General features: G+C 62.9%; 6 protein-coding genes across 6 annotated transcripts; 2 read left to right on the top strand and 4 right to left on the bottom strand.

Moving 5' to 3' along the window:
* Positions 1–47: 47 nt before the first annotated feature.
* Positions 48–2,842, bottom strand: RHTO_03547 (transcription factor PacC; the record flags this gene model as incomplete). The annotated part of the gene is made up of 3 exons (XM_016417217.1): positions 48–2,489; positions 2,544–2,671; positions 2,734–2,842. The coding sequence occupies 3 exons, from the start codon at positions 2,840–2,842 to the stop codon at positions 48–50; spliced, it is 2,679 nt and encodes an 892-aa protein (XP_016271430.1).
* A 1,568-nt stretch (positions 2,843–4,410) lies between these two features.
* On the top strand, positions 4,411–6,135 carry RHTO_03546 (Phox/Bem1p domain containing protein; the record flags this gene model as incomplete). The annotated part of the gene is made up of 2 exons (XM_016417216.1): positions 4,411–4,611; positions 4,687–6,135. 2 exons carry the CDS (start codon positions 4,411–4,413, stop codon positions 6,133–6,135), a joined length of 1,650 nt encoding a protein of 549 aa, XP_016271429.1.
* Positions 6,136–6,499: 364 nt separating this feature from the next.
* Positions 6,500–7,756, top strand: RHTO_03545 (Myb domain containing protein; the record flags this gene model as incomplete). The annotated part of the gene is made up of 4 exons (XM_016417215.1): positions 6,500–6,728; positions 6,797–7,252; positions 7,313–7,366; positions 7,425–7,756. The coding sequence occupies 4 exons, from the start codon at positions 6,500–6,502 to the stop codon at positions 7,754–7,756; spliced, it is 1,071 nt and encodes a 356-aa protein (XP_016271428.1).
* Positions 7,757–7,925: 169 nt separating this feature from the next.
* On the bottom strand, positions 7,926–9,855 carry RHTO_03544 (Glycoside hydrolase; the record flags this gene model as incomplete). The annotated part of the gene is made up of 9 exons (XM_016417214.1): positions 7,926–8,011; positions 8,065–8,164; positions 8,232–8,304; positions 8,390–8,412; positions 8,482–8,698; positions 8,761–8,844; positions 8,905–9,195; positions 9,271–9,620; positions 9,682–9,855. The coding sequence occupies 9 exons, from the start codon at positions 9,853–9,855 to the stop codon at positions 7,926–7,928; spliced, it is 1,398 nt and encodes a 465-aa protein (XP_016271427.1).
* Positions 9,856–10,129: 274 nt separating this feature from the next.
* On the bottom strand, positions 10,130–12,357 carry RHTO_03543 (pyruvate dehydrogenase E2 component; the record flags this gene model as incomplete). Its single annotated transcript, XM_016417213.1, has 7 exons — positions 10,130–10,153; positions 10,213–11,379; positions 11,443–11,505; positions 11,573–11,660; positions 11,755–11,809; positions 11,950–12,055; positions 12,124–12,357. The coding sequence occupies 7 exons, from the start codon at positions 12,355–12,357 to the stop codon at positions 10,130–10,132; spliced, it is 1,737 nt and encodes a 578-aa protein (XP_016271426.1).
* Positions 12,358–12,512: 155 nt separating this feature from the next.
* On the bottom strand, positions 12,513–13,872 carry RHTO_03542 (U3 small nucleolar RNA-associated protein 11; the record flags this gene model as incomplete). The annotated part of the gene is made up of 6 exons (XM_016417212.1): positions 12,513–12,539; positions 12,612–13,081; positions 13,140–13,338; positions 13,404–13,517; positions 13,585–13,749; positions 13,822–13,872. The coding sequence occupies 6 exons, from the start codon at positions 13,870–13,872 to the stop codon at positions 12,513–12,515; spliced, it is 1,026 nt and encodes a 341-aa protein (XP_016271425.1).
* Positions 13,873–14,021: the final 149 nt, after the last annotated feature.

Genomic DNA, 14,021 nt, shown 5'->3' with positions numbered 1-14,021 from the left:
GGAAACGGAGCTATAGACACAGCGGAAAGAACGAAAGCGAGCTCGGCTCAGTGCTCAACCTTGACGCTCTGCGACAGCGACGACGGCTTCTTGAGCGCCTTGCGGACCTGTCCCATACTCTTCTTGGCGAGCTGAGCGCGGTAGGCCGTGTTGACGTAAATGGCGAGGTAGGCGAGGACGGCTTTGCGGCGCGCGATGGCCTTGATACGCGCTTCGGCTTCTTCGCGCTGCAGCCGGACCTCGTCGTCGTCCTCCTCCTCGTCATCCGTCTTGGGCTTGACGTCCTCGTCCTCTTCCTCGTCGAACTCCTCCTCGCCCTGATCCTCCGCCTTCACCTCAGCCTCGACCGGAACAGGCGACTCGACCCTAGACTTCTTGAAGCACGTCGGGTGATCTTCATCTTCCTCGCCCGAGCTCTGCGCCAAATCCGCCTCATGCACCGATTTCTCCGGGATGCGGAGCTTGTGAACGCGGTGCGTGAGGCGCTCGACGCCGCCTGCTGAGACGGGCCGGGACGAGGACGAGGGCGTGAGAGAGGCAAGGGAGGGGTAGAGAGGGGTGGCGCGCGAGGAGGTGGACGGGGAGACGGGCGAGTCGAGCGTGTCGGAGGGTTGCGAGGGGCGGGCGGTGAGGAGGTCTCGCAGTGGTGGGAGACGAGAGGGCGAGGCGGACTGGCCGATAGGCGGGAGACGGAGGCTCGCGAGCGAGGGTAGCTGCGGCCGGTCGTTAGCCGCCGCCTGGGCCTCGCGACCCTTGGCAAAGCCAAGCAACAGCGCCGCCGCTGCATCCTTGACCTCGTCATCAACCTCCATGTCGTCCTCCTCGCCCAGGTGCTGCTCCTCGGCAACCGGTGCGGCGCGCTGCAACCGCTCGACATGGTGATACTGTGTCGGGCGGTAGTCGCTCGAGATTGTGGGCGCCGCGACGGGCTTCGAGAGGCGGACTTGCGGGTCGTAGGAGGAGTAGAGAGGGTAGGAGGACGGTTGAGGCGGGAGAGCGGAGGAGACGGATGGGTAGGCCGAGGAGAGGGAGTTGAGTGAGCGGTCGAGCGGCGGGAGCGAAGGGTACAGGGACGACGAGGACGACTGCTGCGATTGCGTCGAGTACGGGGCGGGCAAGCCGGCGGGCGTGCTCGACTGCGAGAGGAGGTTCGGCGCGGAGGAGGAGAAGTCGAAAGAGAGCGCCGTATACGGGTACTGCGTCTGCTGCTGCTGCTGAGGCGTCTGCGACCCGTACCCGGCGTTCGAGAGCGACTGCGCCGTCTGCGCGAGGTCGGCATCGAATTTCTGCCCGCATTGAAGCAGGAAATCGTTGAAGTGCTCGACGTTCTCCGCCTCGAGCTGCGGTCCACCTCCGTACTCCGACCCACTTGACGACGAGCCCGAGTCCTCCCCCGCCGCACCGACGCCGACACCCGGGAGGGGCAACGAATGAGTCTCGAGTTCAGGCGTGAGGATGAACGACGCGAGCGAGTCGAGCTGGGCGTCGATCGAGTCTGCGTCGTGGAACTTTTTATTCGTGAGCTGCTCCAGAAACTGGCCTGTCGCTTCTTCGAACCCGCGCTTCTTGCCCGCTACGACATTGCCGTTCGTCGAGCGGCGACTCGTGGCGGTCGTAGTTGTGCCTGGCACGGGGGAGGGCGAGAACGACGAGCCGGGCGAGAGGGCGGGGACGTTGCTCGGCGAGAGGGAAGACGTGTAGGACGACTTGTGCGAGCGGGCAGAGTTGGCGGGCGAAGGGAGGTCTTCCTGCTTGATTTCGTGATGCCGAGAGGGAGGAGGCATCTTCGCTACGCCGGTGGGCGCGGCGGGAGGAGGCATCGACGCAGCGAGGGGTGCGAGGCCGTGGAGCGACGTCGGTAGCGTAGGGTAGAGCGACGACGCCTGACCGGGAAGAGTGGGCAACGACGACGACGGCGGAGTCGCGGTCATGCCTTGCGTCGGAGCAGCCGAGAACGAAAAGTTCGGAAAGACGGCGGCGCCTTGGGGGAGGATCTGGATGCCCTGCGGGAGCTGGAGGGCGTACGCAGCTTGCGCTGCCGCCTGGGCGGGAGCGGCCTGCTGAGTCTGCATCAATCCGGCGTTGACGAGCTGGAGGGCTTGGTTGTTGAGCGTTTGTTGGAAGGTGACGATTTGGGTGATCTGGTCCGGCGTGAGGCTCGCGAGGTTCATGTTGGCGAGGTTGAAGGGGAGGGCGGCGCCAAAGTTCGCCTGCGCCTGTTGCGGCTGTTGCTGAGGCGCGCCAAAGACGTAAGGGTAGCCGAGCGTCGAGGGGAAGACGGGGAAAGGCGCTTGTTGGGCATGAGCGGGAGGAGGCTGCTGCTGCGGCTGCTGGTGAGGGTGGCGGTGGAGCGAGTCGGCGCCGGCGGGTTCGGGCTTGACCGACGACGCGAGGACCTTGTTCGAGCGGTGCTGCGCCTGATGCTCCTCCGTGTGAATCTTCTCGTGCTTCTTCAAGTCCTGCGGGCGCTTGAACGCCTTGGTGCAGACCTGCGTGCGCGGGCGTTAGCGTCAGTCGCGGGAGTTGGGTGGGAGGGTACGCACGGAGCAGACGTGAGGCTTGAGAGCGATGTGGACGCGGCAGTGCGAGGTGAGGTGGTCGCGCTTCGAAGCCTTGGCATGGCAGCCGGTCCACTTGCACTCGAGCGAGAGCGTCCCCGCGCTCTTGCGGCCTGCTCGTGTCGTCACAGCGTCAGTACAGTCACTCTGGGGGAGTAAGACGAGCGCTGCGCACCGATGTGGGTCGAGCAGACGTGGTTGAAGAGCGCCTCGGCCGTCTCGAACTGGAGGCCGCACTCTTCCCAGTGGCAGAAGTTGTCCTCGTTCTCCTCCTTCTTGGGCATCGTGTGCGTGCTGCGTGTGAGCTGTGTGAGAGCACGAGAGAGCGTGGTCAGTCCAGCGCAGAGTTCTGAGCGAGCCGAGTAGTTGACGGGTGAGTCTTGGCGAGGGGTCGACATGGCGCAGAGTCTGGCGCGAGCATGCGAAGCCATGCACGTCCTCGTAGAACACCCCGAGCAACCCATGCGCACTCCCGCAAGCGACCCACACCAGCGGCACGCCCCTGCGAACACCACGCCGTCCTCCGTCTCGCAGCACCCGCCCGCGCCGTCTGAAATGCGGAGCCGTCACGGCTTGGCTGAGTAGCAAGAGTGACACGGACGCTGTGGCTGGCTTGCTGTGGGTGGTCGAGCGGTCGCAATGGGTTGCAGCAGGGGGGTCTTGGCGCGGGTGGATGGCGGCGAGGGGGATTGGCCGGGGGCAGTTTGTCCGAGTGGGTGTGTGAGACTCACGTGTATTGGCTGTGTGTGTGGATGCTCGTCTAGTCACGTGGTCCGAGTGTGTGCGTGCGTGCAGAGTGAGCGAGGCTGGGACGCAGAGCGAGGAGGGCGGCGGAGGATTTGGACAAGACTGGGCGAGGACGAGAGTTGGCAGTCTCTTGGCACACTCGCACTTTCCCCGATTGGAAGGGGCAGCCGGAGTGTGCCTCGACCCTCGCAGCCCGAACCCGCGCCTCCCTCTGTTGCTCGCCAGTCCTCGCTCTGTGGCTGTCAATGCTGGCCCATACGAGGACCCGGCAGCACTCGCGCGGCTCTCAGCGACCTCGCGAGCTCTCCTACCCTTCCGACCATTCACCTCCCTCGGCCACACCTTTCCTCGCTCGAGTACGCAGCAGACGGCCGACTACAGCCACGACAACGACAAGCTGGACACGTACGCCACGCCGCACCCGCCGTCTACGCTACCTCGCCCTTACAGCCGGCTCGAACGCTGTTCGACGCGCATCAGCTCCTCCTTGCTCGTTCGTTTGTGGGCAGGTACGCTCGCAGTTGTGGCCATGCTCACAGGCCCGGACTCGAGCGTGAACCGTCACCAGCGAACCAAGGAGGGCGTTGCCCGCGCTGCTTGCACTATTCCTCCTCCTCCGGCGGCTCACCTCCGTCGCCAGGTCCTGCTCGCCGAGCTGTCCCGTCGGCTCCTGACGAGTCTGCGACCTGTAGTGCAACTGCTTACTAGGCGCTTTCCGAACCAGATCGCGTCGCTGCGATACGAGACGATTCTTCCCGCTCTTCCGCCCTGTCCTCTCGCTCTCTCGTTCACCCTCCTCCCATTTTCGGGCCAGGTTCTCGCCGGATCAGTCTTGCCGAGTATGTCGACCGGTCGTATGGCTATTCAAAGCGAAGGGAAGGCTTCCGAGCTCTCTCTTACGGGTCTGCAACGAATTCGAAGGGTTCCTTCGCTTCGACCCACCGCCATTGCGCCGCGTTCCATGTCGATGATCCTCAGAGCATTGCAAGCATCTTTGCAAAGCCAAACAAGCCTTAGAGAGACTCGAAGCCATTTCATGCCGCAGTTGCGATGACCCTCGTCCTCCTCCCCTCAGTCCCTCTCCCGCACCTATCGGAGAGCCACAATGTCCACTCTCACATTCAAGATCTCCGCCCCGACTCCCTCCGGCCCTCCTCAGCTCCGCAAACTCACCCTCCCTCACTCCCCAACCTCGCCGCTCCACTTCGCCCACCTCTCGCACGCGATCCGGCAGCGCTTTGGACTCGCAGAGGAGGGGGACGTGGAACTGTGTTATCTGGATGAAGAGGGGGATTGGATCGTGCTTGTGAGTCTTGCGCCGCTCCCAGGCGAGTGTCGCCACTTGGACTTGCTGACGCGTTTCGAGGGGGGTCGGATGTAGTCGTGCGAGGAAGAGTTGCAGGAGTTGCTCCAGTCGCTCGACGGCAACACGCGTACTGTCCGCCTCCAACTCACGACGCCGGCGAGCCAGCGCGCGCCCGTCTCACCCGCCGAAACGCCTCAGCAGTCGTCCGGCGGCGAACGCGAGTACACCTCGGCAGACGAATGGCTCGACGTCGGTACGCCAGGGGACACGAGTCTCCAGAACTCGCAGGCGGACGAGCACACGCCCGTCGGGACGCCCACACTCCTCTTCGACTTGGAGGATCCCTTCGACTTTGAGGATCCCGCCGAGGCTCCGCTCAATACGAATGCGGAGACGAGTTCGCTAGCGGACAAGCCGCGCGCGATGATCGAGTCCGAGTTCCCGCGTCCTTCCTCTACGCCTCCCGTCGCGGAGGATCCCGCCGACGAGCCCATCCCCGCCGCCGCCAGTGAAGATGCTCCTCCGGCATTCACGACCCTCCCTTCCTCGCTGTCGGGCCTACTCTCCGGCCTCCCTTCGCACGCCACCTCACTCTCCTCACACCTCTCTACGCTCCTCACCTCCCCCGACTCGGCTTTGGGCCGCCTCTCCTCCCTCCTGCAAAACCCGACTTCGGAATTCCCTTCTCCCTCTTTCGACTTGCGCGACCTGAGCGCCTCGCTTGCTGCGGTGGGACAAGACCTCACACGTGCGATCGGGGAAGTCGTTGAAGGCGTGAGGAAGGAGGCGGACGGCGTCAGGCACGAGTTTGACGAGTTGAGGGGCGAGTTTGAGAGGGAGAAGAGGAGGTTTGAGGAGGAGGTTAGGAGAGCGATGGAGCAGGCTAGGGCGGCGCAGGGCGTGCCGGTGTCGACGAGCACGGCTACTTCGACTGATCCCGCCCCAGCTGCGGACGCCGACGTGGACCTGGAGTCCTCCGCCGCACGCGCCGCACGCCGCGCGATCCGCCAAGCGAAGAAGCAACACAAAGCCGCCCGTCGGCTCGAGAAGGCCCAGCGCAAGCTCGAGCGCCGCGCGAAGAAGGAACGCGAGGCGGAGCTCCTGGCGCGCGCGCAGGACGATCTGTTGAAGGCTTCGAGGGAGTCGATGGGTCAGGAGAGGGAGGGTCAGGAGGGAGTCGAGATGAGTTGCATGCCCGGGGGCATGCCGGCTTCGTTCGCTGTTCCGGCGGCTTCGGTCCAGCAGCCGTTCGTCGCGGAGTCGACGTCGACGCCGGCGTACAACCCCGCCTACCCGGCCTCGCCCGCCTCCTCTTCCTCGTCCACTTCCTCGACGTCGACCTCATCCTCGGCGTCAGACGACGACAAGCCTATCCTCCTCACCAAGTTCCTCCTCGCCGCCGCCGAACTCGGCTTCGACGTCAGCGAGCACGCAACGAGGATCGCGCTTACGGATGTGTGGTGCGAGTCGAATGGGAGGGGGTTGTCGAGGATGGTCGAGAGGGCGTGTGATGAGTTGCTCTGAGCGGGGAAAGGAAGGGAGGGTGTGCTTCATTCTGGTTCTCGGTTTAGGTTCGGGTTCTTTGCCTCGTGTTTGTCGTCTCTCTCCCTACGTGCTCATCGTCCTATTCACGCATCCGTACACCGTTTGTTGTCTCCCATTCGCGCCTCCTCGACCTCTTTGACCTGTACATCCGCCTCCTCGTCTAGTTTCCATTCGTGTCTCCACTGCGCCTGATCTAGCGTGCCATGTAGCCACTTCTCGCTTCCCTTGGCGCCGTAAAAAACGCAAGCAGCGAGCCCCTCCTATCCCTCTGAACATTCTCATCCCGCCCGCCTTCGCTTCTCTCCCTTCTCCCACCCTCCATCCGTCCCGCTTCCCGCGCTGCATGACCAGCACCAGCCGCCGAGACCTCGATGTACAAGTCTTGACACCCCCCGCGACTCCGGCGGTCCTTGTAGCGCCGGTCTCGACTTTCGAAGGGACGCCACAAATCGCCTGCGACGAGCTCAGCAAGACGGTTGCGGTGGAGGAGGATATCGTGGTGGACTGGGAGGTGTTGCTGGGAGGATGTATGGACGAGACTGGCCCGGCACAGTTGGATGCGGTGGAGTTGGGTGCGTCGCTTCTTCTTCATCTGTCGAAGCGAGGTGTGGCGGCTGATCACGCTCTTCCGCCCGCATAGAGCGCTTGCTCAGTGCTGAAGGACCTTGGACCGATAACGCATCCAGCGGGCAAGCCGGCGCAGTCCTTCCCGACCTACCAATCCCGTTCTCCGCCTTCGACTCCTCCTCGACCCTCTCTAACTTCTCCGCTACGCCCGCCACCACCTTCATTGACTCTCCCTTCGCTTCTTCTGCGCTCATTACGCCCGCTACGACCATCGACTTCCCGCCAACTCCAGCTCTCACGCCCTCGACCGACTTCTCTCCAACTCCCTCAACCTCGACATCCACCGATCAACCCGTCCGCCGCGTCCGAGTCTACTGGACAGCGCAGGAAGACGAGTTGCTGATGAGCGTGAAGGAGGCGCCGGTGAATCGGAAGTTGTCGTGGGTTGCGATTGCGAGGAAGGCGGGATTGGGTCGGACGGGGAAGGAGTGTAGGGCGAGGTATCTGATCTTGAAGGACAAGCGGGACTGTGCGTCTCTTTTCAAGCTTGTACTTCTCCTGCTGCGGCTGACGACGTACGCTTGTGCAGTGCGACGAGCGGAACACGAAGCGAGTCCGCCAGATGCAGCAGCTTTCCGTCCAGGTCAGCACGCTTTCCTCCCGGCTCTCCCCACTTCATACTCACGGATACCGTTCTGCAGCACCACGCCAGCGCTACCTTTATTCAGCAGCCGACGACGCCCATCTCCTCTCGCTCATCCTCTCCAACACCCGAGTTGACTGGAGCGCGGTGGGCAAGTCGCTCGACCCGCCACGAACGGGCGATAACTGCTATCAGCGGGCTAGCAAGCTAAGGCGGATGAAGGCTGCGGAGGCGAAGGCGCGAGAAGCGAAGGAACGGCAGGAGGTTGTTGAAGCAATGAGTGCGGAGCGGGCGGCCGCGAGGGAGCAGCCGCCAGACGCAGTGTGCGGACAGCGCACTCTGGAGGAGCTGGGCTTGGCGTGGTTGGCGAATCTGGCGACGGAAACTTAGCAACATTCACGTCCTCCACCCGCATCGCATTTATCGTTGTTGTACACATCTTGCACTACATCTCCACGCATTGCTACGTCATACAAACGGCCTCTCGTCTCGTAGCACAGGCAAGATCGTCGAGACCTGAGATTCTGAGATATAACATGCCTGTCCAGTACAATCGCGTCTACCCGCCCGCATACACCTTGCCCAGGTCGTTGGGCGTCCCATCTTTGTCTACAAAGACCGCTACTGGGTTGCTAGCGAAGTCGCCTGTCGGAGAAAGCGTCAGGCAAGGAACAGGCGAAGGAGAGAGGCGGACCCACCAAACGCCGCATACTTTTCGATAAAGGTCTGCTTCTCTAGCCACGGGTCCGCAAACTTTAGGAACGTCGCCTGGTCCGTGGACGAGCCGGTACCCATGAACTGCACACGCAAACAAGGGTGAGCAGGCGAGCAGGAGATTCGAGGAAGTCGGAGTTTGCGAACGCACCTCGGTCAGCCAGATCGGCTTGCTCAGATTCTTGTACGTCTGCTCGAGGTACGAGGTAAAGTAGGCGGTGTTGCTGCGCAGGCGAGAGATGGAAGCCAACGTTAGGAAGGTCAGCAATCTTCCCGCCTAGAAAGCGTTGCAACCACGGCAGGACGCACCTCGCAGCGTCGTACCAATGCAGCTGCAAGCCCCCAAAACAAACGCTCAGTGACCTGCATCCCTTGCGAAAGAGAGAAGGTGTCGGGCGCACCGCAACAGCGTCGATCGTACATCCGTCGCACGCCGCCATGAACTCCTTGAGCCACGCAACTCCTATTGGCGCACCGGTAGCGGTCTTGACGCCGTTCGTTACACCTGGCGAGACGAGCTTTGCCAAGCCAGCGAGAGGCTGGATGTGCTGTTTCCACGCGTCGGCGGCGTCTTTCGGCGAGATGTTCGACTGTTCGGCGAGGTCGGGCTCGTTGAAGCTGCGAGAGATGCGTATAGTCAGAGAGCGAGCCTACGGAACAGACAAAGGGAGGCGCCTCACCCAAAGACGTGCGTCGCTCCGGCGGCGATTGCTGCGCGGGCGTTTTCATCCCAATCCTTCGTGTACTGGTCGCTGCTGCCCCATCTGCGCGAAAGGCATGTCAACATGATCGAAAGAAAGAGGAAGAGGCTGGACCGCACTCACAACATCGGCACGTACATCACGCCGTCTCCGAGCGATCCGCCGGCTGTCGAAGCCCAATTGTACGCCCAGCACAGGTTCAGCTGGAGCGTAAGCTTGGCGTCGTTGTATCCGGTGCCTTTCTTGCAGGTCTTTAGGTTCGTCGAGGCTGCTTTCGTCGGGGAGGAAGCAGAGCCGGCGGAGGCAGAGGTCTTGGAGGACGAGGCTGGTTGCTGAGAACCGCCGTTCGAGGGCTGAGGACTTGTGTTGGAGCCGGTACCGGCCGGAAAAGCTGTGTTGTGCGTTGTAGGGTTGCTGCGAGCAGTGGACGGATGTCAAGAGCAGATTCACTTCTCGTAGGTCTAGACTCGTATGAGCAGTCGAACGTACGGATTCTGCAAAACGCAAGGGAGGTCAGTACGTGCTGAAACGGAGTCTACAGCGGGACGAAGTCGCCGCAGGCGAGAGACGGTAGAACGCACCGAGTCACCAGCATCTGCTCCACCCGTCGCCAGCGCATCAGCCGTCGACTGTCCCATCTCGCCATCGCTACTCCCTGCTTCAGTCCCCGCCGCAGGAGATGCAGTCGCAGTGACTGTCGAAGCAGCATCGCTCGCGCTCGTCGACGAGGAGCCAGACTTGGTCCACCAGAACCAGCCGGCAACACCAAGTGCTCCGCAGAGCAGCAGAAGCAGGAGAACGACAAGGAGGATATTGCTGCGTCGTCGGCGTCGACGGGGCTGATGGACCGGACGAGCGGTCAGCGCCAACAGTTCGCGAAGAGTGGGAAGGCGCACGCACATGCTCTTCCACCTCCTCGTCGTCCATGTCCTGCGCATCGTCGTCTGAATCCCTGTCACTACTGCTGGGAAATCTACTCGATCGCGAAGAGCGAGAGGAAGCGCTGGAATGGCCATCGTCGCTCGAGTCCGTGTCGTCGTCCGTCGACGGCAAGCGAGCATGTCCGCGCTCCATGCGCGCATGAGCCTTCTGTGTGAGGGAGTAGAGGAAGGAAGAGAGAGGCGAAGAGCTGGGGCCGGAACGTCCGCGGACTTCTGGCGACCCGCGATGAGGGGATGGAGCGAACGTCTAGATGAGCTGAGATTGCCATTCCTACGATGGGTTTTCGAGGAAAGAAGAGTGTGCCAAAAGAAAGAGAGAGAACGAAGAAATGCCGCGAAACGAAGAGGGGTGCATCAAGAGAATCCGTCAAGGAGAGAGAGGGAAGAGGAACGGGTGATAAGGATGTTTACAGCATGAACGAGAGGGGAGACTGCGCAGGCAAGCAGGGTCAGCGTGCGAGAGACGGGCAGGCAGAGGCAGCGGACGCACCTCCAAGTACGACTTGAACGCCTTCATCCACCTTGCGCCGACAGCGCCGTCCACGACGCGGTGGTCGCACGAGAGAGTCGCCTTCATGACCGAGACCTCCTTGAAGCCCTTCTCGCTCGCGGGGTCGATGACGAGCTTCTTCTCGCTCGCGCCGATGGCGAGGATGCACGACTGGGGCGGGTTGATGATGGCCGTGAACGACTCGATGCCCATCATGCCGAGGTTCGAGATGGTGAACGAGCCGCCCTGGTACTCCTCAGGCTTGAGCTTGCCGTCGCGCGCCTTGGCAGCGAGCTGCTTGGCCTGCGACGAGATGGTCGCGAGGCCCTTGCGGCCGGCGTCGGCGACGATGGGCGTGATGAGGCCGTTGGAAGTCGCGACGGCGACGCAGATGTCCTGAGTCGCGTACTCGCGGATGAAGTCGCCGTGCCAGCCGGAGTTGACCTCGGGGACGTCCTGGAGCGCGAGCGCCGAGGCCTTGACGATGAAGTCGTTGACCGAGAGCTTGACACCACCCTTGACGCCATCCTTGGATGCGCCAGCAGCGTCGGCAGCCTTGGCGGCCGTGTTGAACGCCTCGCGGAGCTTGTTGACGCGGTCCATGTTGATCTCGGCGGTGAGGTAGTAGTGGGGCGTGCCCGACTTGGACTCGGTCAGGCGCGAGGCGATGGTGCGGCGCATGTTCGAGACGGGCGTGTCGGTGTAGGCAGCGCCGGCGCCAGCGGCAGGCGAGGCCTTGGCAGCGGCGGCCGGTCCAGCAGCGGCGGCAGAGGGAGCCGACGCCTTGTACTTCTCGACGTCCTCGGCGAGGATGCGGCCGTCGGGGCCGGTGCCCTTGACCTTGGCGAGGGGGACGCCGTTCTCGAGTGCGAGGCGCTTGGCCATGGGGGAAGCGAGGATGATGGGGCGGTCGGACGAAAGCTCGAGCGAAGACTGCTTCTTCGACTCCTGCTTCTTGGGCGCAGCCTCCTCCTTCTTCGGCTCCTCCTTCTTAGGCTCCTCGGCCTTCTTCTCCTGCTTCGACTCCTGCTTCGGCTCGGCAACGTCGCCGCCCGAGGGTGCCTCCTTCAAGACGGACTGGATCTGCTCCTCCGAGAAGTCGTCGCCCTCCTCACCGATGACGGCGACCGGCGAGCCGACCTGAACAGCCTTGGAGCCGTCGCCAACCTGTGTGTGCGAGAGAAGGTAAGCTCGCAGCAGGTAAGAAGTGTCGGGGAGTCGCAAACTCACCAAGATCTTGCCAAGAACACCTTCGTCCTGCGCCTCGACGTCCATCGTAGCCTTGTCCGTCTCCTGTTCGTGTGCAAGAATGACAGTCAGTAGGCTGCACTCAGACTGCCACGAACGAGAGCGAACGCACAATCTCGAGGAGAACGTCTCCGGGCGCGAACGACTCGCCCTCCTTCTTCTTCCACTGGGCGATGCCTCCCTCAGTCATCGTAGGGGACCTGCATCCGGACACATACCGCAAGGAGTGGGGCGAGGAGAGGAGATGCGATCAGCTCGGCTTCGAATGCCTCCAGAGTAGTAGGGAGGACGAACATGGCGGGGAAGAGGAACTTGGTGAGAGCCGCAGCGCAAGGGGTCGCATGGAACTCTGCGGCGCGTGCATCGTATCAGGCAGTCGAGAGCGGGCGCAGAGAGATGGGATCAAGAGGATGCGGCGGGATCAGAGCGGCGTTCGAACGAGGTCAGCTGGCGCTTCGAGCGGCACACGGCACGGGCTGGTAGACGCACGGCGGACCGCCTGGGTGCGGGCGCAGGCGCGTGCCCGCTGGGCGACGAGGTTGCGGATCATTTCGAGCGAGTTGGGGGACGAGAGGAGAACCTCGAAGGGCGGGAGCTGCGCGAGGGTGGCTCGAGATGGTCAGTAGGCTTCTTCCTCGCCGTGCTCGATTTCGCTAGACGCACAGAGAGTGGCTGGGAGCGACGCGGCGGGAGCCAACCGAGGTTGGGTTTGTGCGAACACCTCGAGATGAACGGATCTGGCGGCGACGGCTCTCTTGCGGGCGTTGACGCTGCGGGATGCGGTTCAGAGACTGCTATGACTACGCTCTCGCTTCGACCAAACCAGCCTGTGTTGTGGTCGCTGTCCGGGACGTCCTCCTCTTCGGCACGATGCCGCCGCATCCCGCTCGCGGGCATTCTCTCGACCAATGGGGCTGATCGATGCACAGACTGACTCTCAGAAACGACTGCTGCAAAGACCGCAGACTCGCTTGCGGACCGGGCACGCAGTAACAGGACAACACGGGCATGCGAATTGCGAGAGAAGGGAGCGGGACGAGATGGAGAGGGATCTACCGTTTGCGCTGCGCCTTCCACTTCTGCGAACGACGGCGAACACGGATGGTCAGCCGCTGAACCGGGATAGGACGGACAAGGACTCGCAGACGCACCCAGACCCTCGCACCAGTCGCAACGCCCTCCTCCGCCATGGGCAACTTGCCATCCTCCTGCTCCGCGCTCGCCCCACCCTTGCCCTTCCTCGCACCCTTGACGCCCTGCAACCACCACTCCTCCTCTCCTGCCTTCCGATCGCCCTTCGCGCGCACAACCTCCTTCGCTCCTTTGCCCATCAAAGATCGCTGGAGCTCCAACTCGCGCGCTGCGCGTTTGAGCTGCACGAGACGGGCTTCCCGTTGTGCGAGCTCGGATTCGAGGCGCGTGCGGTGGGCGGTGGCGGAGGCGAGGAGTTCGGAGGAGAGGGTGGAGATGTCGGTTTCTGGGTGTGCGTCGGCAGAAGCGGGCTTGGGCTTAGAGGGCCGTCGCTTGGCAGTAGAAGAAGCGTCGGAGGCAGTGGCGGAGGCGGGAAGGGCGGTAGGTGTTGCGCGTTTTCGCAGGAGTGTCTCGACGGTGCCGGAGCGGACTGCGCGCAAGGCGCGTTAGCCTTTAGAATCTGTGAAGCGAGCGAACTAGCCACGCACCTGCATCCAAACTGTCCGTGAAGACGACATGATTCCGCTTGACGCCCGCCGCAGACGTCGAAGCAACTGGCTCGTCGTCGTACAAGTCCCAATCGTCCATCTCGTCGTCCTCATCCTGCGCGCTCGCTTTGCCCTTCACCGACGAGGGAAGCGCGGTATCGACCAGTGCGGCGAGTTGTTCCTTCAATCGTTGGACGCGCTGCGGGGAGACGAGCATGAATTTCGGCAAGCGGGCGAGAGACAGAGGCGAGAGAGAGGACGCACACCCTGCTCCATCGTCGCCTGCATGCGGATGTAGGTTGCGTCCTGGGTTTTGAGCGCCGTGACGAGGTCGGTCGGGAGCGGCTCGTTGCCCCTCGACTGGACATGGACGCCTTTCTGCGGGCGGAGGAAACGAACGTCGTCAGCTTCAGCTCGGGCGCAAGCCAGGACCGCTAGTGCGCACCTTTGTACTGCTCTTGATCATGCCAAAGTAGAACTCGTCCTTGTTTCGCAAGCTGGCCTTCTCCCTCAACCGCTGGATGCGGTCCTCCTTGGAGTGAAAGTCCCTCGCGCGCTGCACATAGTCCTTGTGCTTCTCGAGCAGGCCGAGCTTGCTCCTGTTGGCGGGCTGCGAGCGCTCCCTGTCCCGTCCATCGCCGTGTTAGCCTAGGGAGTGCAGAGATGAGGACGAGGAGAGGACGCGCCTGTGCTGCCGCTTCTGCTCGTTGAGCTTTAGTTTTTTGATGCCCATGGTGCCGTAGTTTCAGCGAGTCGTTCTAGCGTGTCAGCAGCCCAGCCAGCGAGAGCGAACGAGGGAGACCAAGCCACTTCCGCCCGTCGAGCTTTCGCCGCACAGCCCCACCCTCGCCAGCTCACTCGACTTTGACCACACAGCGAGTC

The sequence above is a fragment of the Rhodotorula toruloides genome, assembly GCF_000320785.1.
Source record: "Rhodotorula toruloides NP11 unplaced genomic scaffold Scaffold21, whole genome shotgun sequence".
Taxonomy (NCBI): Eukaryota; Fungi; Basidiomycota; class Microbotryomycetes; order Sporidiobolales; family Sporidiobolaceae; genus Rhodotorula; species Rhodotorula toruloides.
The sequence above is the reverse complement of the archived record's forward strand: the minus strand, read 5'-3'. Positions and strand labels throughout refer to the sequence as shown.